Here is a 27,927-nt window from a genome sequence, read left to right as displayed (position 1 = left end):
TACCCTCTTCCCTCAACCCCTCCCCCCAAAAAAAAAAAGAAGAGAGAGAGAGAATATTTTTCCGCTATTTTAGTGAGCCGAATCAGCCAAAGGTATGGCAAGAGACCCAAACGCACTTTGAAGGGGAGCAGGGGTTGGAGTGGGAAGATGTATCACACTAGAGGCTCAAGTCTAGGTAAATACTAAGAAATACGATATTGACAGGGGTTTTTTTTCATATTTTTTCCTAGTTTCCCGTTTAATTTGAGACTATAGAAAGTGATCCTATTTTCCATAAAAAGTAATAAGGCTGCAGATCACCTCTTTTCCCTTTACAGTGAAATCACGTCACCTTCACTGTCAGCCCTCCCTATAACGCATAGTGACCAGTCTAAGCCACATCTGGGCCACTGTAGAATTAGGTCCTCCAGCCCTCCCATTTCTTAGAGGAAATATGAAGGGTATGTTCCAGCTAACAAAGACAGCTATTCAGTATACCATATATTTATGCATTTTTCTATTCTCGGGATGCGTTTATAAATAAACCCAGGCGCTGCACTCACATACATTGTAACGTGACTCCTGCATGGAATCCTTTTAAAAACAAGCCTTTTGTTGTTACAGGATTTACATCAACCTCTTGTAGCTAAATGGTCAAAGCACCAGTCCTATACTTAAGGCAATGTAAATTAGCTTGCCCAGACAATATTCTATGAGTTAAGCCAAACAAACTGAACAGAACATTTTGGATAATAAATGTTACCGTAACATTTTGACAGACTAGAGCACAGCACATGAAAAGCAGGAAAATAAGCATGTGAACTTTTTTTTTTCATTTTATATAGAAAGATACTTAATTAACTTTGGTTAAGAGGTCATTCAGTGACAACAGGACTGAATATAAGCTGACATTAAAAAAAAAGCATCTGAAAGGAAGTCTTATATAGCTATAACTTCTGTTTAAAAAAAATTCAACAACTTTTCACTCAATCCTTAAGTAGTGAAAAATACTTTCGTTACAAAAATGCTATTTATTATTAAAGGCACTATTAAAAAAAAACACTCCAATGCTTTCATGATTGGTCAATTCTATTAGTTTAAAAATGTATGAAATAGAGGACTGACCTGGACAGAAATTATGCTGTGCCTGAGTAGTTAATTTTTCTTGTACAGCACGTTTTTCAAAATGCCCTGCAGTTGCATTCTGATGTAGGCCTGGCTGTCTGGTCGCGAACCCCAAGTCTCCAGGTTCAGAAAACTTCAGATAAAACTGTGGCTCCAAATCACTGAAAGAGAGGTTTATAGCACCGTGTCTCCCACTGCCGTAGTCACTGAGCATAGATTCATCCTCCGCGTCCTTTGCTGGTAACGGAAGAATCCGATGATGCAGCTGCGGGCTAGGCAGTCTCGAAGATAATGGAGAAGGAATAGGCGACATCTGTTTGTGTGTATTAGATAGCAGATATGAATTACTAAAAACATTACTCACTGCTACTAACGAGGGTGAATGCAGCCTCTTCTCTTCCAGTTTAAGATTATTACTTGTCTGAGAAATATCAGGACTTTCATTTACAGGCAGGTTCAAAAATAAATGCTTGCTGCTTCCCCGGGAAGCCGTGGTTCTTTTCTCATATGTTGAGCCTGGCAGGTTTCTGTCTACTCTTGTAATTTGTTGCAGTCTCTTCCATTCTGCAGCTTCATCTAAACTGTCGCTCCGTATAACTTTCAGAAGAGCTTTATTGACTGCTCCCACAAGGCTGCATGACTCATCGGTAATACGCACTCTCTCTGCTTTGTACTGCAGACTAGAGCTGTCTTGCTCCTTTTCCTGCAGCACAATGTTTTTAGAGTCTCCGGCAGCTTCACCTACAGAGAACGCGTCAGCTCCTGACGTAAGCTCGTTATGTAGCGTTGTGTGAACAGGAGAAATGGTTTCTTTCTCTCTGTGAAAATCAGGCGAAGACTCTGCAGGGAGCTTGGCACCTTTCTTAATACAAGTTTCTGAATCCTGTACTTCAGCAACAACTGTGATTCCTGGATTCTCCTTGCAGACCAGCTCAGTATACTTGGTACTCTTCAAGCTTTTAGCAGCTGCAGATTTACCTAATGTCTCGAGTTTGTTAGATAGACTGTCCTGAGATGACTTTACCAAAGTGATACTCTGTTGTACCTTTGTAACTTGAGGAACACATTCTCCATTATCCACTAGTTCAACTGTGACCATGTCGTCGTCGTCTTTTGAGCTAGAACTTGGTAAGTCAGCATTGAGTTTCACAGGTTTGTTGCTCTCAAGAAAATACCCCTCTTCTATCCACCTTTCTGGTCGTATACTGTTGTCTGCTGGTAAATCATCCTTACCTTTTACTGTTAGGCAACTGGAGGCAGAAGATGAACCGGGAAAACGCCTGGCAGGAAATCTTGCAGGGAGCATCCTCTTATATTCCAGTTGCATGTCTTGCGCACTCGGTGAAGAAAGAAGTTGTTCGTGTATCTTTTTTCCCCCTTTCTGATGTCTGAACTCCTCAAAGCTCTCTTTCCTTCTGTATTTCCTAATTTTTTTGTGATTCAAATTGTCTGTCTTTGTGGCATCCAGAAAGAACTCCTGCTGATGTGTAAAACTGGAGTAATCATCTCCTTTACGCTTCGGGACTCCAGAAACATCCTGTTGCTTTCCCTCCTGATATCTTGTGTTAAGGCCCAGAATATGATGCGATCTCAAAAGACCAGATAACAGTTTTTCCTTTTCAGCAGTTAGTTTGTACAGTTCAGTAAGAATGTCTTTTGTGGTAGCTTGCATGAAAATAATATTTCCAAAGTTTTCATATGGCTGTTCTCTCAGCTCCATGTCTAACCTCTCCCTTACTTGATAGCAGCTACAGAAACGTTTGCTGGTTCTATCCAGAGTTACAGAGCCCTTGTAAGTAAACCCTCTGACTTTTCCCTCTGGAAGACAGAAGCTGACATAACAAAGCTCCACAATAGGTTTGTGCAATTGGAGGATAGTATGCGTGCCTTCCATTATGCTTGCCAAATTAGTCATTCTTTTAAATTATGTGCTAAGTGCTTCAAAGCTTGCATGACATAGCATGTGAGGCAGGGAATGGATGGAAGGCATCTGACTAATCTTCAACAGTAATATTGTCTGCTGGGAAAAAAAAAAAAAGAGAAGCCTGTCAAACTTGATTATGGCAAACTTAATATGACAAATAACAACCCTGCAGAAGCACAATCTTCTGTCAGTATTTTTCAATACAAACCTTTTACCTTGAAAAATCCAACACAAAATTGACAACATTGCTAATGCTCATAGTTATAGTCATAATCCTTCTCTCATAGATCATCCCCCTGCCTCCAGGGTTCTCAGTCAATGCTGTTTATAAGGTCACAAGATGTTCACTAAAGCACCCATTTCAAACAGAATTTACTTTTTAATGCTGGAACCTATTGCCCTCTCTCTGTTAAAAGGTAACTTGCTGTTGAACATTCAGTCAAAAGAACCATTCAAGCACGTATGTTGCCTTTTTACTTAGTCAGCACAACGTGCGACATCACCAAATAACACCATCACAATGTGATTAGCTGTCGCTGCTGTATTTACAAAGAGAACATGTAAAAAAAAAAAAAAGGCTGAACATTTTCTTCTTGTATTTATGTGTGAAACTGCCATGACCAAGAAAACTTCCAGTTCTGTTTACTTGGTTAGCATACAGGTACTACATAAATCTGTTTTGATTTGACATGCAATAGCGTAATTGTACTACTACGGGCAAGCTTACTGAGCTTTGCTATTCTTCTTTGCATCACATTGTATTTTCTTGCTACAGATTGGATATATTTACTTCCTTTTGATATATCATGATAGAAGTTGGTTTACTCCTTTTGAGCACTAAATTGTGTTTGGTTTTTTGGTGGGTTTTTTTTTGTTGTTTTTTTTTTTTTTGTTTGGTTGTTTTTTTTTTTTGTTTTTTTTTTTTTAATCCAGAAAGAGCTCTGCTACCACAATTAAAGTGGAGAAGTCTGCAGTTGCTAGGAAATGCATAAGCATCAGGGAAAGACCTAAAGCTCAGCAGTATGCAAAGCCAGAGGGCACCTGCTCCAAGGCTTCTCTTTGTCAAAAACTGCAGGAATTTCAGTTTTCAACCTTCAAAGCATAAATACAGCATAACTTTCCATCCTTTCAAAACAGTCAGATTTAGCCTCAGGCAACAATAATTGAAAGGAACCTGTCACACTACCATGTCACACATTTCAGTTTTACATCCTTTTTCAATATACAAGTATTGTATCAGATTTCATTATACAGGGAGTCAGATATAAAATGATGCCAATAACTTATCGTAATTTGTGAATCCTAACCCTAAGAGGCTAGTAGCATTTACCCAAAACATCCTACCGGCAAGTAGTCATTTATTGCAGTGATTTTGATCTAAATTTTGTTAAAGCATTGCATCTCTGTACTGTTCCTTAAATAGTTTCAAACTTTCCATTTACTTTGAGTAGTATCGCTCTTCATGCCAGCAAAATTCTTAATTATGCACACATAATCCTTGAAGACAGAGGGGAGATCCTGAGGAAAGAGACTAACGGTAAGAACAATCTGCCATCAGAGCCAGACCAGCTTCTTGATTCTGTTCACCAGCAGTCAATAGTTACGCGGCATGACTCAGAATCCCGTGCCGGTATAGGAAAGGGTAGGAAAAGTGCACAACCTTTAGTCAGTACTTCTGCCTGAGACTGGCTTCTTGCTTCATAGAGCTGTAAGGGTTTCCTAGAAAAGTACGCTGTACTGTTTTTTCTTGTTTTAACTCATTGTCCGAGTTTGAAGTTTGAAATATGGAAAAGGCTGAGTACTGCCGAAAAGAGCAGCCTCACTTGTAGTCCTGCCTGTCCCCAGCTGTGCACGCCTGCTGCTTTTCTAGTGTAGAAGTGAGTGATCGTACAGTCATGGGGGCATGTCACTGGCAGATGCAACCAAGAGTGGATCTGCATACAGAAATAACAATCATCAAAGAACATTTTTTGATCACAGAAACAGGCTTGAACTCACTCTTCACCCAAGCAGTAGGGAACACCCCTTGTGGTAGCAGTTTGCCAGTACATCAGCTTAGCCATAGCACCGAATTCTCCCTCAAGTAATCTACTGGGGCGAGCTCCCTCAAGTATGAGCTAGTTAACTTGTGGACATTTGCATACCAGAATACTCAGCAGTCCCAGCTAACGCGTGCCGAGTCAGTTTTTACTTACAGGAGAACCTTACTGAGGAGCAGAATTTCAAGGGAGTTATTAGGCAGGGAAATGGATGGCATAGTCCCTGTTCTGGTCTGGCAGACCACACTGGCAACATCCTGCTGTTAAACCAGGAAGAATAGGTAGCTGGAAAAAACCTAGCTAAAGTGAGGGCGGATATACCAAGGAAACCAAAACTATGCTTAGTATTGACTTAAGGAAGATGATGCATCACATGAAAGTCTTTTTCTGTGCATTTGATTTAAAAAAATAATAAAAGGAAAGGATCAATAGGAAGAAAGGGAGTTGTTTTATAATATATGGAATAAGACAATCTGTATTATTTCACGGTCTTACCTAGGGGAAAAAAGTTAGTGTTAAATTAGCCTGAATTACTTTGTGTTCCTCTGTTCACCTCAACTGGCATGGCATTGTCTCATTGAAATATTATTAAGTGACTACAAGGAAATAGCATCATGGAAAGTATAGACCCAGACATTATGATCAATTTTAATATCCTCAAATGACATCTGTGATATCACCAGGTGCACCTCAGCTCAGATCTGGGGAGTACATGCCCCCCCTTTTTTTTGGCAACAGAATATACGTGTAAAGGAGAGAACTAGCTAGCCCTTGCCTCTGCCACCCAAATTTGCTAGGCTATGCCCCTCCCAAAACATAAGCAGCTTCCCTAATCTAATCTGAGCTCTGAATCACTACATTACTGAAATGAGACCTACAGCTCTCCCTTAAATCATACTGCAACTAGAAGCTCTTTTTCAGTTAGAAACAAATAAATCTATTGAAGATCTTTTTTTTATTCTTACCATCTTTGACAACAACCTGTTATGCCAGTTTAGACCTGTCTTAAAGGCTACATCCTATTAGATCTCTTCTTAGTTACACCAAACTAAACATTGGGTTTGGTGCACACAAATATTGACACATTAAAATGTAGAATCACCTTGAACAGAACGTAACCCCCCTCCTTATGATGAAAAAATGTACACATACTTTGACATTAAATCATATTAAAAGTGAGTTTTAGAGAAAACCAGTAACAGTAACAATAGCAACAGCAGAAAGGACACTTCGTTACTATTAGGCCAATGAAATATTCTGTAACAAAGTTTTCATTGCTTTAAAAGATAATGCGATACTGTGCACTGCTGCATTGTTTAGTGGTATTTTGAAGATTATTTCTATTAACAGATACATTCTTTACTAAGAAAACCTTTTTTCTCTTCAGTGCCTTCGGCACCTGATTCAGCCTTTTTATAATCTTCCATCACAAAACAAAAAGAAGTGAACTCCCTGCTCTATAATCAGAAGCATTATAAGAAACTATCAGGAGAATTATATTACAGAAGGCAACTGGCTGAGGGCTTTCAAACTTAATTACAGCACTAGTTCCCCAGATTTTCTGTTCACCTTGCAATCTGTTTATTATCCTACTTCCATTTGCAAACCTTACTACAAAGACTGAATTTTTGTAAATTAAAGCCCTATTTAGGCAAAGTTTACAGCTTAATCTAAGTTTACACATTAATCTGAGAAGACTTAAAATTTTAACTACTGAACCTATAGCATGGATCAATAAAAGTAACCCTCAGCATCATTGCTAACTGTTTCCTCATGCAGCTTTCAAACACATAGCAGCAGAGCAGTGGGATTCAGGTTGTGAGAAACATTACCTTAAGGAGAAAGAGTTTCTCAGAGATAGCTGGCTAAAAACTGGAAAGAACAACTGAAATCGATAAATAGTCGGCTGAGAAGCAAACTTGTTCTGCTGCTGGACTTTTTTCTTTTTAGTTAAACAACAACAAAAATGTCACAGATTTAGTGTTCCTCAAAATCTAGGGCCAAAACATCCACCCGTTTTGCTGTTCAAAATGTGCTCTTAGAAAGCCAGGTCTCCGTTGCTCTAGTTCCTCCCCTCTAGCAGGACATATCACTCACGGCTCAGCATGACAGGTGGTCTTCCTCCTTTCCCCGACCCTTAAGCAAGCAAGAATTGGAACTCCTCACTTTCCCAGCCCTCCCCAATACGTGATTGTGGCAATCTCTTCCTGCGCATGCTACTGCTACCTTTCTGTGCAGTGTTATGTAGCCAACATACCGGAACAGAAAAATCATGGTAGAGGAAAGGTAGTAAAAATGTGGAAAGAAGAAGGATCCATGTCACAAGCTAGAAGAAACCGAACTGAAATGAAACCACAATAATATGTGTTTATTAAGCACAACTTGCTTGATACAGACAAACTCCATAATTTTATTTTCTTGCTTAAATGCTCATGTTTCTCTGAGGTTCTTTCAAACTACCATTTGACTTACAAATCTTATCATTAGAAAGATAAAGTTATTATCTCTTTATGAAATCAAAATGTTACAACTCCTTGCAGCATCTTAGAGATAAATAAAAGAATTTCATAACAAGAATTTTCCAACTGTAAGTCTACGTTGTATTTACTGGACTGTGACAAAAAAAGGTATTTAATTAATAGTTTGAACAATACTGCATACTGTTAGCAATGGTAGTTTAAAATACTGCTCAGCTTCACGAGTACTGACCTACACTAGCCAAGAGTTATTAAGGAATAAGAAACAGAGTCTATGCCAGACAGAGAACTGCTTTATTACATTTCAGATCTCATGCAATGGCATAACGGAAGTATTAAAGCATATTAGAGCCTTGCCAACAAAGTCAGATGAAACATAAAGGGATAACACAGAACATAAGTTTGGAAGTCATTAAGTTAATCCACGATCCAGAGATTTGTATATCAAAAACAATTTTTAAGTATAAATGTAAAATGTAATAATGATACAAGCAAATAGATAAATAAAATGGAAGTAACCAGAAAAACATGTTAAAATGCCTTGGATCTTTTACAATTTTTGACTATGTCACTCTGTTCAAATTAATCCAACATAGGACTGAGTCCATGAAACAAGGTAATTTGAAACCCAGCTCTCTGAATACACTTTGTGATCTGAAGATAAGGGAATCTAAACGTCTTGAAACCTCAAACCATAACTTAACAAAAAGATAATCTACACATAGCATGTAAAGTTAATTAAAATTGTTTTTTTAAAGTTTCTGGATTAACTGAATAACACAATGACGTCTTATTACAAACAAATACATTTTCAGAAGCCAAACTACCTGGATCTTTATAGACCACTGTTTCATTTGAAATCGCTGTAAATAAGCATACTACCTTTTTAGTGCACAGGAGATGGAAAAAAGCAATGATGATACTTTGGGGTTTAGAACCAATGCTAACCATTTATACTTAAAATTTGTATTACATTTGACTTGCCAAGTTGGGCAACAAACAAAACACATGTACTACTCACACCACCTGGTCTCAACATTGTTTAAAAAAACCTGGACAGCAAAACTACAATTACATGGAAATTACTGACTTCACTAACAGTTTCATTTCTGAAGAGGTAAAAATACTTTTAAAATAGTAACCTCCTTCACTATAAAACATCACAATTCCCGAGAAATTTCTTCAGTTGTACTCTTACCAAGAACGTCCCTTTATTCAGATTTTTGCTCCTATGATTTGAGCCAAGGGACCTCCAGTACAATTTATCTAAGTTAAATGCCAGACATATATGATGTTTTTCTCTATTACAACCACGTAGTTGTAGTTCCAAGTAGTTCCACCCATCTGCACTAACTTGCTAGCGATCCCTTTTCAAAAGCCACATGGTGGGCAGAAGGTCTATAAGCCTTTCAACAAAAAACAGGAAATTTTTAAAAAATTGCTATTGTAAAAGCAGAAAAATTTAAAAATGATACCTTAAAGGGTAATAAATATCATAAGGATATCTCTAGAAACCTGTATTTTCAAAGGCTTCAGAATGAGATGCGTATAATGTCAATGATATCCTTGAAACTGATCATTCTGCTCAGTGCATTTCTTAATAATGGTTGCTTATACAACAGCTTAGCTCTCCATAGTATTTCTTCAAAAAAAAAAAAACCCAACCAACTGATATGCCCTTGTGCCAGTAGCTTCCATTTTACAGTAGATACATGATTCTAAAAAAAAAAAACCAAACACCAAACCCCACCAAAAAAAAAAAAACCCAAAACAAAACAAAGAACCACAAAAAAAAACAACCACCAAACCCAAACCCCAAGGTTTCCAGCACTATGTCTTCTGAAAAAATGTTCCTCCTGATATTTTGTGGGGTTTTGTGCATCTGGTATAAACTAAAAAAAAATAAAATTAAAATATACTCCTTAAAACCCATGGTTTAATGATGACTCCTTTCCTATATGCTTTTGGTTTTGAAAGACAGAATGACAGAAGATAGAAACTTAAAGGAGAAGACAGAAAAATGAGGCGGGAAGGAGATGGGCGGCAGAGTGAGGAAAAGAAGACACCCCTTCGGTCTTCAAATGCCAGAAGTTAATCAAAGATTTCTGAAGATATAGATATGTGCTTGCAACCTCTCTTCTCAAATACAAAACTTGGAGCAGTCAAATCATTACCCCTGTTTTCTACACCTAGTGACAAACATCTAAAGAACGTAAGATATTTTCCTGTAAGTGCTCCTCTAGCACGCCCATCCTTTTGCATATTGAAAAAATTCCAGATCCCCAAAACAGAAACTAATTTTAAAGAATGTATCTGTTACCATATCAACCTTTGTCCCTACTTCCAGCAAAATATTGTGCCAAATAATTTTCCATCTTTCTTCCAAAAGTCACAAAAATGAGCCAATATAGCTTTAAGAGACTTACACTTCCGTAGCAACATGTGTTAGCCTAGGCAGGAAGAGCGTGAAGAACTTCCTTCTGCCAGATTAGCCTTGATGGTAGGCAGGAAGGACAGATTTTAATGTTTTGTAAGGAAGTTTCCCATTGCTTATGATTAAAAGGTACGCAAATACAAGACTTCATTTCAGATCTGTAGGAAATTATATGAGGCAAAAATCTTTTGATTCACAAAGCGTTAACAAGCTAGAGCTAATTAGATGAGCTAATGGTCCTCTTACAACACTAACAAAAACTCCAGGTTACCCGGCACTCCTGATGCATTAGAGTCAAATACATCTTCCGAGGTATACTTAAACAGCCACTAGCATGGTACAGATGGACCAGGCAGTTTATATAGCGTTTGGAACAACAAAACTTAATCCATAAAAAAGTAAACTATCCTTTTAATCATCCACTAATCAAACCGCAGTCATGGTTTCTTATTGATTTCCAAAGTGCAATATCGACATATGACCAGACCAGGGCATTTAAGCTCTGCCACTACAAACTATCACTCTCACTCTGTTACTTCCTCATAAAAGCGGTACATGTGCAGAACGACCACAAACAAATGCTTCTCGTTTCTCACGAGGATGGCTGAGGCCACAAGAAATTCTCTCTTAAAATGCTGCTTTCTGCTGATGGCAACAGTTGAAACAGAACACCACCACAGAGGTATTAAGACAGTCAAAGATTTGAACTGAATTTTGCTTGTTAATGCATTATCACAGAAGAGAGCACAGGAATAAGGCAAAAGAACAGAGAAACAGGGAACATATCTAGAAATCTGATACGAAATATGTAAAATGTTCTAGGATTTTCCCCCTAATTCTTCAAACCCATTTTCTGACACAGCTAAGTACAAAATAATAATAAAAAAACCTCTCCAGGCTGTTCCTACTTTCTAATTGTCCAAATATTCCGAACTTAAAAGTATTATAGAATTTCACTGTATTATGTTTTTGCCATTGGATTTTTCAAGACTAGAAAAAATTATACAGATGGAAAACGAATAAATAAAAATTAAAAATCAATTCTGGATTACACTCTTGTCTTCTACAGTAAAAGAAAAAGGGAAAGGAAAGAGCATGTAATACTTAAAATTTCTATTTTTAAAAATCCAGATAAGAGTTTTTTAATTATACTCCAGATTGAACAAGAAATCTAATGTATAATTTCTTTGATAAATAACTTTCAAAAGAAAATAATTTCCTGTCAGGTCTAGTTTTGGAGTGCAAAGAAGGAAATAACGGCATAGAACTACTAGTGATTCAAGGAAGACAAATAATTCTGCTTTTAGGGAGCTTAGTTAGGGTATGAGTTGATTCTTGGAGAAGAAAACAGTATTATGACTAAGCAAACAACAACAAAAAAAATGCACTGGAAGCACAGGCAGATGCTAATGAAAACTCTCAAAGCAAGTAATATGTTTGTTTCTTCTACCCACTGTACTTTCTGACTATAACCTGCCATAATCTGGAAATATACAAAATAATTTGTACAATTGGATTTTCTTTCTGTTAATATTTTATCTGTGCTAATACCCCTTTTGCCATTTTAGTTACAGAAAGCAATGAGGCCTCTCCCCCCAAAAAGAGACTGATGTGAAAGTTCTTATCCTTCTGTAGCCTACTTCAATTTAGCAAAGCAGTATGTTGGTTTTTTCTGACACAACTGCATCAGCAAGGTAAAAAAAGAGAAGAGATGACACACAACACGTCCTCATTACTACTGAAACTGTGTTGGCAGAGTTCAACCACACCACAGGACTTATTCGTCCAAAATCTGTTTAAGAAAGGTGACAAATTTGCAAGAAGTTACCCAATGAGACTCCCATCACAAACTCTTCAATTTACTGTTTAAGAGGTTGCTAATAAAAATTCAGTAATGGATATTGTAACTATGAAATGTCTTTAATGTAATAAGTAATAAACCAGCAGACATTAAAGGGGAGAAAGAGCAAAGACAATCTGTACACACATCCCGAAGAAATCACTCTTAACACAATAACAGTTTGTTTGAAACAGAACATCCCAAGAAGTACAGCATTTAAACAAACAGACAAACTCCCTCTGCACCTCAGTCAGGTTTTTACATTCTCCACCTTGCTCCTGGGCACTTGGCAGGGAAAGAACCGAGAGAACAGATGAGTCAATCATCTTGCTTCCAGTTTTTTTGGACTGGAACAGAGTTTTCTGACTGATGAAGAGGGAAACTGCAAGGAAAGTATCACTAAAAACACTGCATTCCAGATAAAGATATGTTCAACATCTAGGATTTGAAGCAAAATGTCATTACCAAGATTTAGAACCTTATAAATAAGGGAGTTTTTTTCTAAGTGATGGCAACAGCAACTTTTATAGAACTTGAAGATATTAAATGGGCTTAACAGATTACAAGGTGGTCAAAGTTACATTTGTCATGTCTTTCCCCACTCCTCCATTTTTACTTGCAAAAACAACAGCCTTAGTTTTTTACTGAGGTTTTCCTAAGGAAAGACGTTTCAGGATACAACATTTGGCATGGAGAATTGAAGCTGAAATAATTAAAGTATCACAAAGTGATAACTGAAGAGAGAGTCTTATAATGAAAAATGCCTGAACAACTTCAGTATAGATGGTGGTAATCAGTCTTGCTGATTTTTTCAATTGAATATCAGAAAAACAAGTTTATTTTACGTGACAGATGAAAGAGGAAAAAGCTCCATTTTGCATGATAAATGAAACGCCAGTCAAACTTTGTTTCAAGCACCAACACTGACCCTCAGATTCTGTCTTCTAAAGGAAGCTCTTAGAGCTAACAGATACTACAGTACTTCAGAGAACGAGGCTGCCCTCCTGGCCTAGGTCTGCCAGCCCAACCCAGCAGCAACAGTTAATTTCCGCCTTCCTCAATGAAGACCAAAGACACCTTCACCATGCTTCAGACCATGTTTTCTTCATTTCTTAAAATTTCTGAAAATCTGTTGCATATATCAATCCAAAATTCAGAAGGGCTAAGGTAGGACATACAATATTATCATAGCAAGTTGAGTTACGCTCTCACCATATCCAGAGGCTACAGGCACGAACTGTTATGATTCAAAGGGCTTCAAACAAGCAAATACACAAACAATACCCCAAACTCTCCTTGCTGCCAAGAAAAGAGTATTTTGCCAAATCTGGAAATGAAAATGAATGTTAGAATTATTTCATCTATCTAAAAGACAAGGTTTATTCCTCAACAACAGCTGAACAACAGCATTACATGTGTTTTATTAATTATGCATTAATATGCTTTATTAATTATGCATTAATGTAATATGCATACCTTATTCAAACAAATAACCCTCCCCTACAACTCTCTGTACCTACAATGAATACTCACAATAAAATCTTATAAAATTGAAAACCTGGGTATGTGTACAGGGGCATGGGGCTAATATTGAACTGAACTTATATAGTGATGTAAAAATTAGTTACAGGCAAGAGGAATGATCTTTTGCCTCAGGATACAGAGGTCTTAATGAAAGGCTGTATTAGTTAATAGTCAGCTGATTTTCAAGTAATAAACAAACAAAAAAACATTCTAAATCAAAACAGCTTGTAGAAGCCTCTATTCACATGTCTAAACTGTAATCTTTATATATTTCAACAGAAACATAATAAATTATCAGGAAAAGTAAACCAAATTTGCCTCGATAGTGAACAAAATAAAAATTTTCAGAATCATATTTGTACACTTTAGACTTGGGTCACAAACTGCACACATGACTTTTTCCCAGTTTTAACCTAGACAAATAATTCCCCCTAAAATAAAACAATTTTTATTCAATACTTTATCAATGAGTACATTTTACAGGATACACAGTAGCTTGTTTCCATTTCTGGTGCAAGTGCAGGATGTTTCTAGAGAAAACCAACATGAATTAGATAATTGGTTTTTAAATAAAAGAATTGTCTTATTGTTAATCTTTATCCAAAGGCTTTGATTTTGCTTGTCTCTACAGCAAACTGTTCAGGCAAGAGCTGCACCTCGTTCTGTTCTGTACTGTTTAGCATCTTTAGTTTCACCAAACCAAGACATCAGATTTTTATTTAATTATCGCATGTCCACGCTTGCTAGAGTCGTGACGATGTTTAAATGAAGCATTTAGTACACAGCCTTTCAGATCAAGGGTCTTTCACCAAAAGTCACTTTCAGAGACACATCTGGCATACGCATATATTTTGAACTTTAAACTCAATATAGTACTTAAGGAAAGCAGAGGAGAAGAAAACTAAAATGCTATGTTATTGCAATTCTTTGAGCCCTTTCATGAGCAAGGAAAGTAATCCAGCTGCAAAAAGTTTGGCCCAATCGCAAAAGGAGGTGTAAATGCTAAGGAAGCTTCAGTTGTGAAGACAGAAGAGAAATGGGATTAATAACAGCAATTAAACTCTCTCATAACAACATTTTACACCTTTAGAAGAACACCTCCATAAAATCCAGCAAGGTTTGAACGTAACTTTCTGCAATGAAAGGTCAAAGATGCTGTCCCACATTAACTTCTTAGGAATCAAGAACAATTTGCTGAAATAATGTATTGGACAGGTTAACAAGCCCATTTTTAACTATGCATATTTTAAAAGATTTCAAAAAATTCTGCAACCTTTGAGAATAAACTCAGAAAGCTTTTTAACTTTTCCCCCTTCCCCAACTTTAGTGATCCTGGAGTTACTTTAGCCCTAAGGAATTTTGGGTTGCTTCAAGAATTATATTTATCATTCAAGTTTAGAAATCCACGGCAGTACTGGATGACATGGGATGTAGTGACTTGTGACAATCATATTAACACTTCAAAGGAGGAAGTGTTAAAGCAGAGAAATATGGTTGCATTTGCTTTCTTCAGTGCAACTTTTTGCTAGCAGCGTTTCATACATAAGTAGTTTTGACATATGGCTACAATTAACAAAAAATTATAAAACCAATTGCTATCCATCTGAAAGGAGAGATTATAGGTTTACCAAAGGCCTATTAAACAATAAGTATATTAAGTATTTGTTTTAATATATACAGCATTTAGTCTGTTTTATCTGACCTAAGTGCAAACCAATTAATGGTAAAAAAGTCTTGAAAGTGGTTAACTACTTATATGTCATTGTGATTTTCTCGGTCTGTGCCCTATCATGGAAGGCTGTACATAGAACTTTCATTAAGTTCAGCAAGTCTGTCAGCAGGGAAATACACTTCTACCAATAATAATGTTAAAACAATTTGAGTTTTATAAATATTTTTAAAGATTATATGGGTTGCATAGAACCCCCAAGGGGGTTCTAACTTTAGCAACACGACAACCCTCATAAGAAAAAAGCAGGAAGATTAAAACCTGAAGACACAGTATTTCAGTGTAATAAGCTTAAAATACAACAGGATAAGAAGAATGGCTTTGAGGAGAATGTCAGCTTAAATCTTGATGTAATAAATACCAATTTTACTTCAAGACTTCAGTAATACCACTTAAAATAATTTAAGATTTAATGACTCTTTAAATAGAAGACAGAAACAATTCAGTATAAAGAATTTACAGGTCTTACGTAATTTTCTAAGGGCCCAACTCAACAAATCATCTATGGTCTTGTGGAGATACTAAGCCCTCCGTTATCACCACACAGGACTGGATTTAAATCAAGCTGAATGTCCAAACTATTAATTAGTTTCAACCTTCCATGGAAAGGGAAGAAACAGAAGTGTTACTCAGATAAGAATTCACGCAGCACATTTTGTGGTCTTTCTTTCCCTGTTCTCGGGCAGAAGTGCTGAGACTTGATATACATACTGTACCTCTACCCTGGCAACAGTTATAGGGAAGCCAAATCACAAACATAGATCTGGAAAGATGTTGTGAAATTGCATAAGACTTTAAATGATCATGGCAAAATGAAAAATAAAACCTCCCTCCAATTCCCCATTGCAGGCAGCTCTAGACTTTACAGGCTCCACTGCCACAGAGGAAGGTTGAACAGAACAGATCATTAGGCATACAATCAGACCACAAAAAAAATCAACAAAAATCACAAGGACTGACTTGTTGTGCTTGGTCATTAAAATATTAATGCAGTTTTTGCTCCTACTGTCTCCAAGGATGTGCAAATCAACACGGATGGGCACAACTAGCAACGGTAGCGGTGAGATGTGATTATTAGTAATAAACAGGGGTTGGGCGTAATGGAATAATGTATAAATACATAAAACATGCTGGAACAGTAGAATGACTTTATATTCAGTTAAGGTTCAGATTCCATTGAGTTATATCTATTTGATCACTCCATGATGGACAGTTTCCTGCCTTTTTGGTGCTCTTCATGATACCTGAAAGCTAATGGAATACATATTCAGATTATGTATTTTTAAAGTCAGAGGACATCAAAGCTAGAAGACAAATTTATTTTATGCCAAAATAGCTAAAGTGAAATTAAAAGCTGACAAATGTTCTCAGATGCCAGGAAGACTGGGTGGAGAAAGGGATGCAAACTAACTTTTGAAAATAGCAACACTGAGGCACACGGAAGTTGTTTTCTCATTCAGTTCTTAAATACTACAGTAAAGAGCAGAAAGCTGTCCCACCCGAGAGCCTTAACAAAGACCTCTAAGACTGTTCTTGCTTCCTTCTTCCTGCTCTTGACCACTCTCTAGAGAGTATCATCTGGGGTCATTTACAAAGGCCGCTTCAGACGTTTAGTTACACTTCCAAACATTTTATGTGTGAAGTTAAAGCAGGATCAAAGCTTCAGAAAGGATCACCTTGTTAAATGATATTGTAAAGCCCAAGATTATATGCCTTATTACACAGACATCATCAAGACTTGTTTTTAAGTGAAGCAGAAAAATTATCATTTTTCTGCCAAAGTGGGATATTAATCTTTTCCCAGTTAAAAACAAAACAAAACACACAAAAAACCACAGTAGTTCTTCATAACCCAGACAGAACTGGCTCTTCATCATATTTTTATATCCTGACAAATGTCAGAATAATGTTGACATTCATTACCCTGGCATTTATTTTGAAAAGCAGCCATTTCTCAGTTTTCTATTTGATATTTGCCTATAGCTTCCACAAAAGGAAAAGGTCTTCAGTTTCTAGTTGCTAAGCTTTCTCAGAACGAGATTTTTTCCAATTTGTTGTCATCTTCTAGCAACACAGTATTTGCTTCTTTCACGAGTATTAACACTTTATTTTAAATTAAGTGAACAAGGATTAATAGAGGGATCTGAACACTACAGGCGTGAAAAGCTGAAAACAAATTGAAAGGAAAATATCACATTTTCTGGAAATACCTGTCTATGTAAGAAAACCTCTACAGAGGTAATATACTTTTACCCATGGCTCTAATTCAGTCCTATCATAACAAGTTGCAAAATACTAGGGAAACATTCACCTGTTGTTCACTTCTTACTACACGATTAATTCACCTATGCCCACGCAGCCGTATACTTCACACATACATCGATAAAAAACCACAAGGGAACACGCATGTTCATGGCACTTGACTCTTGATGAGGCAGGCTGCACTCAAGTCAAAACGAATCTCCATTGTTAAAAGACACTTCAGAAGATGGTTTGATTTCGTACCAAGCTGCAACGTTCTATCCCTAGACATTCTGTCTACAGGCCTTCAAATTAAGTTAATGATGTTATGGGTTGACAGTTTCTTTTTTTAGTAATACAAAAAGCATTTCTTCTGCGTCTCTTCCACTCTTCATTTAATCCAAAGTGGCTGAACTGTTTCTGCTGAAACTTACCAAAACAAGCCAAGTCACCTGCAAGCACAGGCCAAGCTACCTGAAAGGTGAAAATTTCAGAACGTTACGTGTAAGTGATTTACCTGAACTTCATAACAATACTACCAACAGACTTGTAGAAATATCTTTAAATATGTACGTAACGGTTTAATTATAATACTTGCACAAGACTTCTACAAGTAAAATGATCATTAAACCATCACGAACAATTCAAAGGATGGATGGAAATAATTACCTAAAATTAGGAATGTAATCAAAACTTCTCTATAATTTCTCAGCAATTTTTTAATATTGATTAATTTTCTGTGAAGTTCCAAGAAAGTAAGGACCCATTATGATTCCTGCTACACTCTTGGGAAAACAAGTATCACAAGACATGACAGTGGGGCAGCCAGAAGGACTGAGTACATGCAGTTCCCAGACCAACTCTCTGTCAGTTGTACCGTAATGTGATTTGATGTCGCAGCTGAAGAAAGGAGACTGTGCAAGACAGCAAGAGAAGGGTTTCTCCAGAAAGTCAGTACACGTCCTTTTTGTGCGTGTAAAGGATATTTGCAAATATCGTTATACAAATGCATTCTGACTCAGGGTAACAAACAGTTCAGTAGCCTCATCTGCAGTGCTGACTCCCATAAGCTTTACGATATAGAGTAACAGATTGTCTGAACGCCGTAATATTAATCAGGTGTCTTCCACTCGTCTGCCCTCCTGAGCGCATGAAGCTATTGGCGCCCATCAAATGCTACAGAATTACAAGAACCCGCATTCCCCCCTTCGCTGTACCTATCCCATACCAGAGACTAGAAGAAAAGGAGCATACAGTTTTAAGAGTCATTTTGGGTTGGGGGGAAAGTAATTCAGTAACAACTTACATTAAGAACGCTGACAGAGAAGGGGGAGGGAGGAAAGCTACCGACTTTCTCAGGACTGCAAGAGAAACTAAGAGATCCCAGCTTTTGTGATCCCGCAGAAGCTATTTATAAATAAACAGCGAGCGAGCAGACGAGATGCTAACGAGGACTAAATAGAGCCCTTCTCCGCAGTCTTGAGTTAGTGGTTTTATTTTTTTAATCCTTTCCATTGCGACAGAAGCCCCTGCAGGGAACCGGGCAAAGCGGCAGAGCAGCGAACGGACGGGTATTACCTTGCGGGAAGCGGAGCCCTGGGTTCCGATGCTCCTGCTGCTGCTTCAGGTGTAGGGGAGGACGCGGGATGCAGAGTGGCTGCACGACGGCCGCTTCCCCGAGCCGCCCCCGGCCGCCCCCGCCGCCCCCCGGTGACGGCCCCGCCGCGCCCCGCCGCCCCCCGGCTCATTCCCGGCACCGCGGCCCCCCGCGCTGCGCGTGCCTCGGCGCTCCCGCCCGGCGGGGGCGGCGACGCGGAAGGACTGGCAGGACAAGTGACCAATCCTCGGGCTGCGCAGCTCCTCCGCGGCGGCGGAGCGCGGGGGCCGGGCGGGCAGGGGGCGGCCGGGGCCCGAGGCCCGCCGCCCGCGGGGTGCTGTCCTCCTGCGCCCGTCCCTCTCCGGAAGGGGGTCGGTGGGCTGGAGGCGTGCTCTGGCTCTCTGGAAGGGATGTCGCTGTGCCGTTTGTTCTGGTCGCCTGATGTGTCAGAAAACAGATTCTCCAGCAAAGAGCGGGTTTCCGGGGAGCAAACACATCGAGGCTTCGGCCTGCTTATTTTTGTCATAAACTGTCTTCACATAATCCATCGACTCTGTTCTCCTCCTGGAAGAGCATCGCTGCCAACCATGCAGCTACCACTTACCACAGTAACTGCAATAAGGCCCTTAAGCAAACCACGCATAACTCCAAACTGCAACGTTGGAGGACAAGGCATCCTACCCTTTACGCTGCTTGAAAAGGTAAATCACAATACAAGCTGGTTTCCTAAACTACCTCATAGAATACCTAGCTATTTCAAGGGACTGAATTTTAATCTGGAGCAAGAAAAGGACCTAGTTTATTGGTCTGAACGTTTTTTTTGTGCAAGTAATCTTCCTGCTACTCTTCACTGGAAGTACTCCGTTCTGGAAGGCACCATAAAGGAAGCAGAAGGCCTTTGGAACAGCTCACTTAGGTGAAAATAATAGAGACAATGCAGAAGTAACAGAGTTAGGGATAAAATATTTCTAGTAACAGACACAATTGGGAGAAAGAAATGGTCTTGTGATCCCATTTGGTGTTTTAGACCCTTCTCAATATTGAAACATTGCAATGAAATACCTTCTCTCACTGTAACTCACAGCCTCCTGAAAACGTCACATTTAGTTCTGCTGGGCTTCATTCATACGTAGTATGTTTATTAAATTCTTTATTAGCTCACTGGGCAGATTTTTCGTAAACAAATGTGAGCTTATTAAACAGAAATCATCCACCTCTATTTGAAACACTTGGGGTCATCAGATTCCTATCGCTTCAGGCTGCTCACAGCATCATTTCCTTTTGAGATCTTAACAAGCTGAGTTTCCTCCTTTCACCTGAAATTTTCTGACAATCAACCAATCACCTCTACAGAAATACTAGCTCATACTCTGCATATTGACACATGTCTGCAGGCTAGGGAATGGAAAGAACCCTGGCTGAAAGTAAGGCTTTCTCTTTTGATGTTTAGACTTTTGAAACAAAGATTAACAATTACTTTGTTAGTAACTTTCCTTTTGCAAGCACGTGGTTTATATGGAGGCAGAGTTCACAAAAAGCAGCCAACATGAAATGATTAAGTCAGGCTGCAATGTAGGGCACACTGAGAGCAAAACCTAATCTCCAAGAGGTTTCCACTTCATCTGCGCTCATCTGCGTAATCAGCTTTTCATCTTGTCATAGGATAAATGCAACCTGCCTTCTGCTTCATTTACCCTATATAGAACACTAGTATAGATTTGTATGAAGCAAGCAGTAAGAGCTTATGCAGAAATGTATTTGGAAAGGAGCTTGAAACCATTCAGTTTTTAAAGGAACATTAAAGGTTGAAAGTCTTCTATTTCGGAAGTTGATATGCTAATTAGAGTTGAAAGCTATTCACTACACCTGGTATGCAACCTGACCCTGCTTTAGGTGAAACTCATTAATTTCAGCTACTATTTAATTTCTTAATCTGTGACTTTGTGGATGGTAAGCAACAATAGCTGTTGCTTAAACCTTTCAGGAGCTTTCAAAAACTGTTAAATTCCAGTGAATAACCCAAGCTGTTGTGTGGCACGAGTACGATTATCACGTGATTTAGTCGCAGTTCATCTGAGCGTGGAAGGCTCACAGAAATAAAGACCTTCATGGAACAAAGGAATGAGTAACAGCCTCCTGTTCAGGGTGCCTCTTCACTTGGAAAAGTATCACCAGAAATCATGGCTACTCATCAAATGAAACACTTCAATAAAAATGTTCTCAGAAGCAATGTCTGAATTGGAAAGGTACTGGCTGACTTTGATGTCTGGAAACCGAAGTTTAATCTGTGTTCTAAGAGCTAACAATGAAGATACAGGCTGGCCAACTGAACGTTTAGGATTCTTTGTGCTCTGCTCTCAAAGGATTAATATTTTTCTGTACTATTGTCAGAGAAATGTTCATAAAGATGTACAGGTAATCTCCTAGTGGTACATGAGGAACATATGAACTGTATGATGGAAAAAGGGGAGTAGGAAAGTTATCGCAGCTTGCTGCCAGAGCAGTTGTTACCAGCCTATTTTAACTTGAAGAACTAGAAAGCAAAAAATCCATCCTGTATAAGCCAGCTCCGTTTTGATTTTTTTCAGCAAATTCTCATCCCTTTACAGATGTTTTCATCTTTTAATATGTTTATTTTCTTGTCTTAAAATTGCACATCAGAGCTGACACTTCAGTATAACATGGATATAAGATTTCATATTTTCAACTTAAAATTAGTTCTTCAAATTCTCAATAAATTCAGGTCCATAATTCAACAACTCATTGTCTACTCATATTTGTGTGGCCAGTTTTGAACCCAAAATAATTAAATATTTTCCTGACTTTTTTAGATACATAAATTGAATGTGTTTATGAGTATATATATACCCAGAACTCTGTATTTTTCACTTCCTTCTCCCACACCCCCTCAAATCCCCCTTGTATCATCATCCCATATTCTTTAATCCATACCATCCCATGCCTTGGAACAGCAGTATGAGCTGTGCTCATTTGCTTCATCATTCCAGGGATTCCATGCACTACTGCTTCAGATCATAATCTCTTTTCTGTCCTGCCAGTTTTCTTCTCATGTCTAAAACTCAGTAGAGATTCTGCTCAATAATACTGAGAATAAATTGTGAAATTTTATGGAGTCCTTACCAGGCTCAATTACAATTCTGGCATATTTGATAGACAAAAAAAGAAATCACCTATTGAAGTGAAAGACACCATCTGTTTCCTTAAAGATGATTAAAATTTAAAAAAATTGACTTGTAGGACGTAGGTTACTCTGTATCTTCATATAGAAAACAAAAGGCAATAGCACTATTTTTACCAACAACATAAACGCAAATATATTGGAATCCATTTATAAAATGGATTGGATGGATTATTTTTTTTTAGCAGAGTGGTTTTTTTGTCTCTGCAACATATATTATACTGCATCGTGTTAATTTGCCTTATCCATAAATTCTTGACCCAAAACCAGCTACTACAGAAATATTACAGTTTATATTAGCAATCCATTTGTCATGCATCAATATCAAATATTTCACCCTAATGAGAAACACAGATTTGCCCATTTCAAATTATACCAAATCTATTTTTTCAATTCACCCAAACGATGAAGTAACTTTGGCCAAAATGGCTTTCTGTCTGATTAATAAATATGGAACTTCAAAAGACAGCAGAGGAGAATCTTTCTAATTTTCAAAATTCTGAATGTATAAGACACTGTGGTGCTGCCAACTCTCACTATTAAATGACCTGATTTTGGACAGGAGGGCAGCCAATCTTACAACAAAAGCAAATGCGTGTTTGCCAGTTTCTGAGAGCAGGGTGAAAAATGACATCTTTAGGGGAAAGGAACATGATCAGGACTGCTGCAGAAAGCAGACAAGATGTTACAGAAAACTCAATGCGGAGGATCTCTCTGGAAATTAACTTGTATTTAAGTGACTAAAACATTGCTGATGGTGAGGGTGTTAGCAGGACCAATTTCGCCAGTACATTGATACTGAGGTATTCTCTGCCAGGCCTGAGTACAAGAAAGGAATTGAAGGAACTGTGGCAATTAACATTTGAAAATAAAGGAATAATACCAAGAAAAAAATCACCTGGTTCACATCCTGTAGTCTGAAAACACATTTATGGAAATTTCAAACATTCTCTGATGATAATAAATAGAGACTATTTGTCTGTCATGATATTTTAAAAAGAGGAGTTTACTGTTTGGCATATACTACATACAGATTTACATGAAGCTATTACACCATCGAGTCCTTATGAAATCAATAAAATTGGCATGACTACTTCTCATGCAAACTAAACACTCAGACTGTAAGAAAAGTATGTGTGTGTATGGTATTAAACACTTTCTAAAAAAGACTAACAGGACCTGTAGATACAGCCATTTATTTAAGTGAGGCTAATAGTAGAGTGCTGTGCCAAATAATAAAAACCAAAACAAAACAAAAAAAGAACATAGTAGGTGATGACATGATATACGTATCAGTAATACTGTCTGAAAGACTGGGGAGATGAAATGCCCCCAGAAATGGTCTTAAGGAAAAAAAAACTCTTAGGACAGCAGAAACTCATCACCACTCCTACCTCTCTTTCTCTCTTCCGGATACATATGCTATTTTATAGCCACTGGCAAATTGAGAATCAAACATGTAACATTACAGGTACATGTCCTGAAGCAGAAATTGATTCAGTTTGCATAGAGATGTTAAAATAATTTTTAAAAAAAGTAATATCTAAAAGCCCAATTATTGCGTTCTGAAAGGTTACATTAAAAATAAAGGCTAAATGAAAAACAATGCAGAGCACTGATGGAGCATCTCTTGGCTTCCATGTCACTGTCAGCACACTACACTATATACTGATAAAAGCAGCTGTAAAGCAGTTCAGACTTCTGTCGCCAGTATGCCACTTTAGCATTTTTGGACTTGATGTATATGCTAAAGTTTAATATTTAAAAAGTCAAGAGAGAAAATAAAGAGGCCTAAATAATAACCAAAGCTTACTCAACAGATACAATGACTCTTACAAATGCTTATGGAAGAAAAAAACCCAAACTCAATAAACCAATGTTTTTTAATACAAAACAGCAGCTGGTTCTGCATAATAAATGAAAATATGGAAAAACAAGCCATATTCTTCCTACTTTTATCAAAGGCTTTGAACACATTTTAACCAGATACAGTTTAGCAATTATAACAATTAAGTAGAATTAATTGGATGCAAAATTATAATTTCTCAGATCTAGTAGTCTGAAACAAAAGGTGGGGGAGAATAAGAAAAGTAATATATGGATGGACCAACAAAAACTAGTTGTGCCTTTTCTAAAACGTGTATGTTCAGTAGACTTGTATGAAAATAATTAGGAAATAAATTCAGAACCATACAATGGCTCTTGCAACCTCTCTGAAAATAACTGAACTTAATTCAAACTATTTTGGGCAATCTGAAGGTGCTTTACAAAATTTAATTAAACCATTACCTTGTGAAAGCCTCAGCTTCATACTTTGGAGAATCAAAGAACACACTAAGGGACAGCTGCCTGTCTAGGGTCACGGCAAGTAAGTGGCTGAGACGAAAAACATCCTACTCTGCATATTTTGCAAAGATGGACTGTTACTTCCTACATGATGCAGAAAAAAAATGTTAGTCCAAACAGTAACAGGAGTAGATCACAATATAATACTTCCAGACCACAATTAGCTAAGTCTAGAAATTATATCCTTTATTAAAAAAAACTTTATTCCAAACAAATTTCTCCTTATGTCTCTCTCTCTTTTTTTTTTTTCTCAGTTTATTCAGGTTAAAAAAAAGAAATCACACATTCAGCTGCTCTGCAAACACTATAAATATTTGGAGGGAGAAAAACAGATAACCTTGCATGATATGATCACATGAGCCGCTTCATAAATTGATCATGTGAGTTTTACATATTTCTCATAACAGCATTTAGCTTAGAACAGAAGTAGCTTTATTTACTGCATGTTAATAAGAAATATTTTATTTACAACAAACATTTATGTAATCTCACCAAAACGGAATCCTAATTCAAATGCTTCAGACGTTTAACAACTATATTTCTTAAAATTCTGTCTCTGTCTAATCTGAATTTCTTGTATCTGTCTGATATTGGCCAGACTTGGCATGCACACCACCTACAAAAGAGCAGGGCATGCCAAGTCTAAGGCAACAGAGAGGAAAGCAATTAATACTCCCAATTATTGCAGGAAGAGGACTGATATGTAGCAGTGGTACTAGAATCTGAAGTACTACTTATTTTACCTTCAAATTCTAAGCAGTTGGAAGATTTGTAAACCTAACATTGATCCTAACAGATTTGAATGCAGTGGTCACAATGTTAAATAAGATAATCAGCTGATCAGTCATCAGAATGACTTAGTTAAAAATGTAAATTTAACTTCAGCTTGATTACTTTTTTGTATGAAAGATACTAATGAATATAGAAAATAACAGTCATAAATGACTGATTTGCTTGCTAGTGCTTTTATGAGCTATGGTGAGCCCCAGACCTCTGTAAACAGTAAAATCACCAACTGCACATTTCTTTTTTAATATACAGAAGTTAACTGACACGTTTCTTCTTAACAGAATAACTGCTGTAATCCTCACTTAGTGGTGAGAATTTTATCTTAAATTTCTGAAAGCATTTTATAGGAGGAAGTTTCTTATGGTTTCAGCAGTGAAATACTATTTAAAGCTGCACCAATTCTTACTGCTAGATTTCTAGCATAAACAAAATCAGAACAAAAGTTTATTCCTTTGCTTCACGAAATTGTTCAGCATCAAGGAAGAAGAAGTGGAAAAAAGAAGGCAGGGAAGGAGAACAGGACCAGAAACATAAGAAAGCAAGGTCAAAATACTTATTAATAAGAAAAAAAGAATTTGTTTCTGTGCTGGGGGGAAAAAAATATATATACAGCAGTGAGATGAGTGGCCCCAGAATCTGATTCCTCAGTACTGAAGAGAAGTCCAAAAGCAGAAATATGAGTGAACTCAACATATGAAAGCTGCAGAGATAAAAAGTTGCACTTAAAAATTCTCATAAGGAATTCTTCCATTCAAATTGAAGTAAAGCAAAAAATATATAAAGCTATCACTGCAGATGCATCAGTCATGTCACTTGCGCATAACTTTGTATCTGTTTACACTTATCAGCAAGCATTAAAAAACCCTCTGTACTTACCCGAATCATCAGTTCAGTGCCTCTTCATCGGCACTGACGACTTTACCTTAAGAACTGCAGGCTTGAGGCAGATAGAACCAAGAGACACCACTTTATACTACAGCCCTTTTGCTGTCATATGGGCTGATACCATATGATTGCTTTTCTGCTGATCATGGTAAACCTAGCTCCATTTTAACCATTTTAAACCTAACTCGGTGTTTAGTTTGCCTCAAAGGAAGCTATTCAAGACCAAGGCATCAAGGCTCAAATTATTCTTGGCTATGTCATAGCACTTTGTTCTGGAGTGCACGCAAAATTTCACACACCCCAAGAAGAGAGAGCTTCATTCCTGTTTTCGGGAAGAAATGTGGTGATACTTTATATTCACTAAACTTTCTTCTGTAGGAATGGGACTGCTCCTGATTTCAAAATATGCTGATTTTGTGAAGCACAAAACGTATTCAATTTTCTGGGACACTGCAAAGCAGTTGATTCTGAATCGGTAAATGGTCCAGACATTTATCAAGATACCTAAAAAGATGCTGGATCTTTTCCAATAACATTAACTTAAAAGCTACCTGAAGTTTTCACTGGCCAGGAAAGCCTATGTCTGAATGAATCCGTTCACAAGAAAGAAGAATACAATGTCTCAGTGAGCTGCAAAATTTCAATGTAAATATTCATTGCGCTCCATACTTCGCTAGAGTGTTTTCTTCCTTTTCACTTTTGTATCATAAAGAAGTGGAAGAACTGTAGGGTTTTTTTGAGTCAAGGCAATTCTTTCCAAAATGAGAACTCTTAATTATTACTACCTTTAATTACATACTGTTTGCTTGACAAATTTTCTGTCAGTGCATGCTACAATAAATGCTAGAATCTAAAACTGATTTGAACTGTTTCACAGCTCACGTGTTTCACAGATTGATCACACCTTAGTCACTGAAGCTATTAATGAATCTTTCCCCTACAAAAGTTTTTAAAGACTGCTCTCCAACTGAATAACCCATCTCATTCCATTAGATCAGCTGCATCTACAATCCCTTCATCTGTACGCCAAGATGGATGCCAACAGCAGAGCATTCCAATCCAAACAAATGTTTCTAACAAAGTCTGAATTTGGTGGTATTAGTACTTTCCTGATTACTACCTGGAAGCATACAACATGTTTGGTAGCATTAATTAGAGATTTTAAAAGCAAGTTTCTAATTTCCATGCTTTCAATGTAGACTCATTTTACAAAATATTTAAATCTGAATAATATACAGGTATATGGCATCTTTTCTAGGTACTTTATAAACCAAAAAAAGACATCAGGCATTTAATTATGTTACTGTTCAGGTAAGCTGATCAAGAACAGACTAGCAGTTTCTTTGTTGCTAGTTCTTTGTGTTGGACTTTTCAGTTTGAAAAGAAAATGGCAAAACTAGATCATGAGGTGATAATAACACACTAACTGCGTAAAGATTAAAAGGCTGGATGTACCAAGTAAATTTTCTAAACTATTAATATTCTCCCGAAACATCCTCAGATTTTCCTTAAGTAGTCTGACTTCACAAACATTGTCACCAGCTCTTCAGTGTCAAAACCATGAGAATTTAATATGAAAATTTTACTCTGCACTCTACAGCCACTTGAGACACTTGTATGCAGATGCAGCAAGAGAAGGCTGCATCGACTTGTGTTTGGAACACTCCTTTCGGAATATTGTCCTGTGAAAGCCAAAGTCCTGCAGAGACAGTGGGCTGGCCTCTCCATTCCATGGAAAGTTTTCTGTCCCTCAATGGAAACTAACAATGTGGATTTTCTCACACACCCTGTGCTCTTTC

The 27,927-nt window shown here is 37.5% G+C and overlaps 1 protein-coding gene across 1 annotated transcript; it reads right to left on the bottom strand.

Annotated features, from left to right (window-relative positions):
- Nucleotides 1-892: 892 nt before the first annotated feature.
- On the bottom strand, nucleotides 893-3,119 carry LOC142061787 (formin-1-like). Its single transcript, XM_075103222.1, has one exon. The coding sequence runs from the start codon at nucleotides 3,017-3,019 to the stop codon at nucleotides 1,007-1,009; it is 2,013 nt and encodes a 670-aa protein (XP_074959323.1). The 5' UTR covers nucleotides 3,020-3,119; the 3' UTR covers nucleotides 893-1,006.
- Nucleotides 3,120-27,927: the final 24,808 nt, after the last annotated feature.

This window comes from Phalacrocorax aristotelis, chromosome 9 (genome assembly GCF_949628215.1).
Source record: "Phalacrocorax aristotelis chromosome 9, bGulAri2.1, whole genome shotgun sequence".
Taxonomy (NCBI): domain Eukaryota; kingdom Metazoa; phylum Chordata; class Aves; order Suliformes; family Phalacrocoracidae; genus Phalacrocorax; species Phalacrocorax aristotelis.
This window is presented reverse-complemented; position numbering and strand designations above follow the sequence as displayed.

Bases quoted from the DNA above. Each gene is read 5' to 3' on its own strand.
- LOC142061787 (XM_075103222.1), bottom strand. From the start codon at position 3,019: ATGACTAATTTGGCAAGCATAATGGAAGGCACGCATACTATCCTCCAA.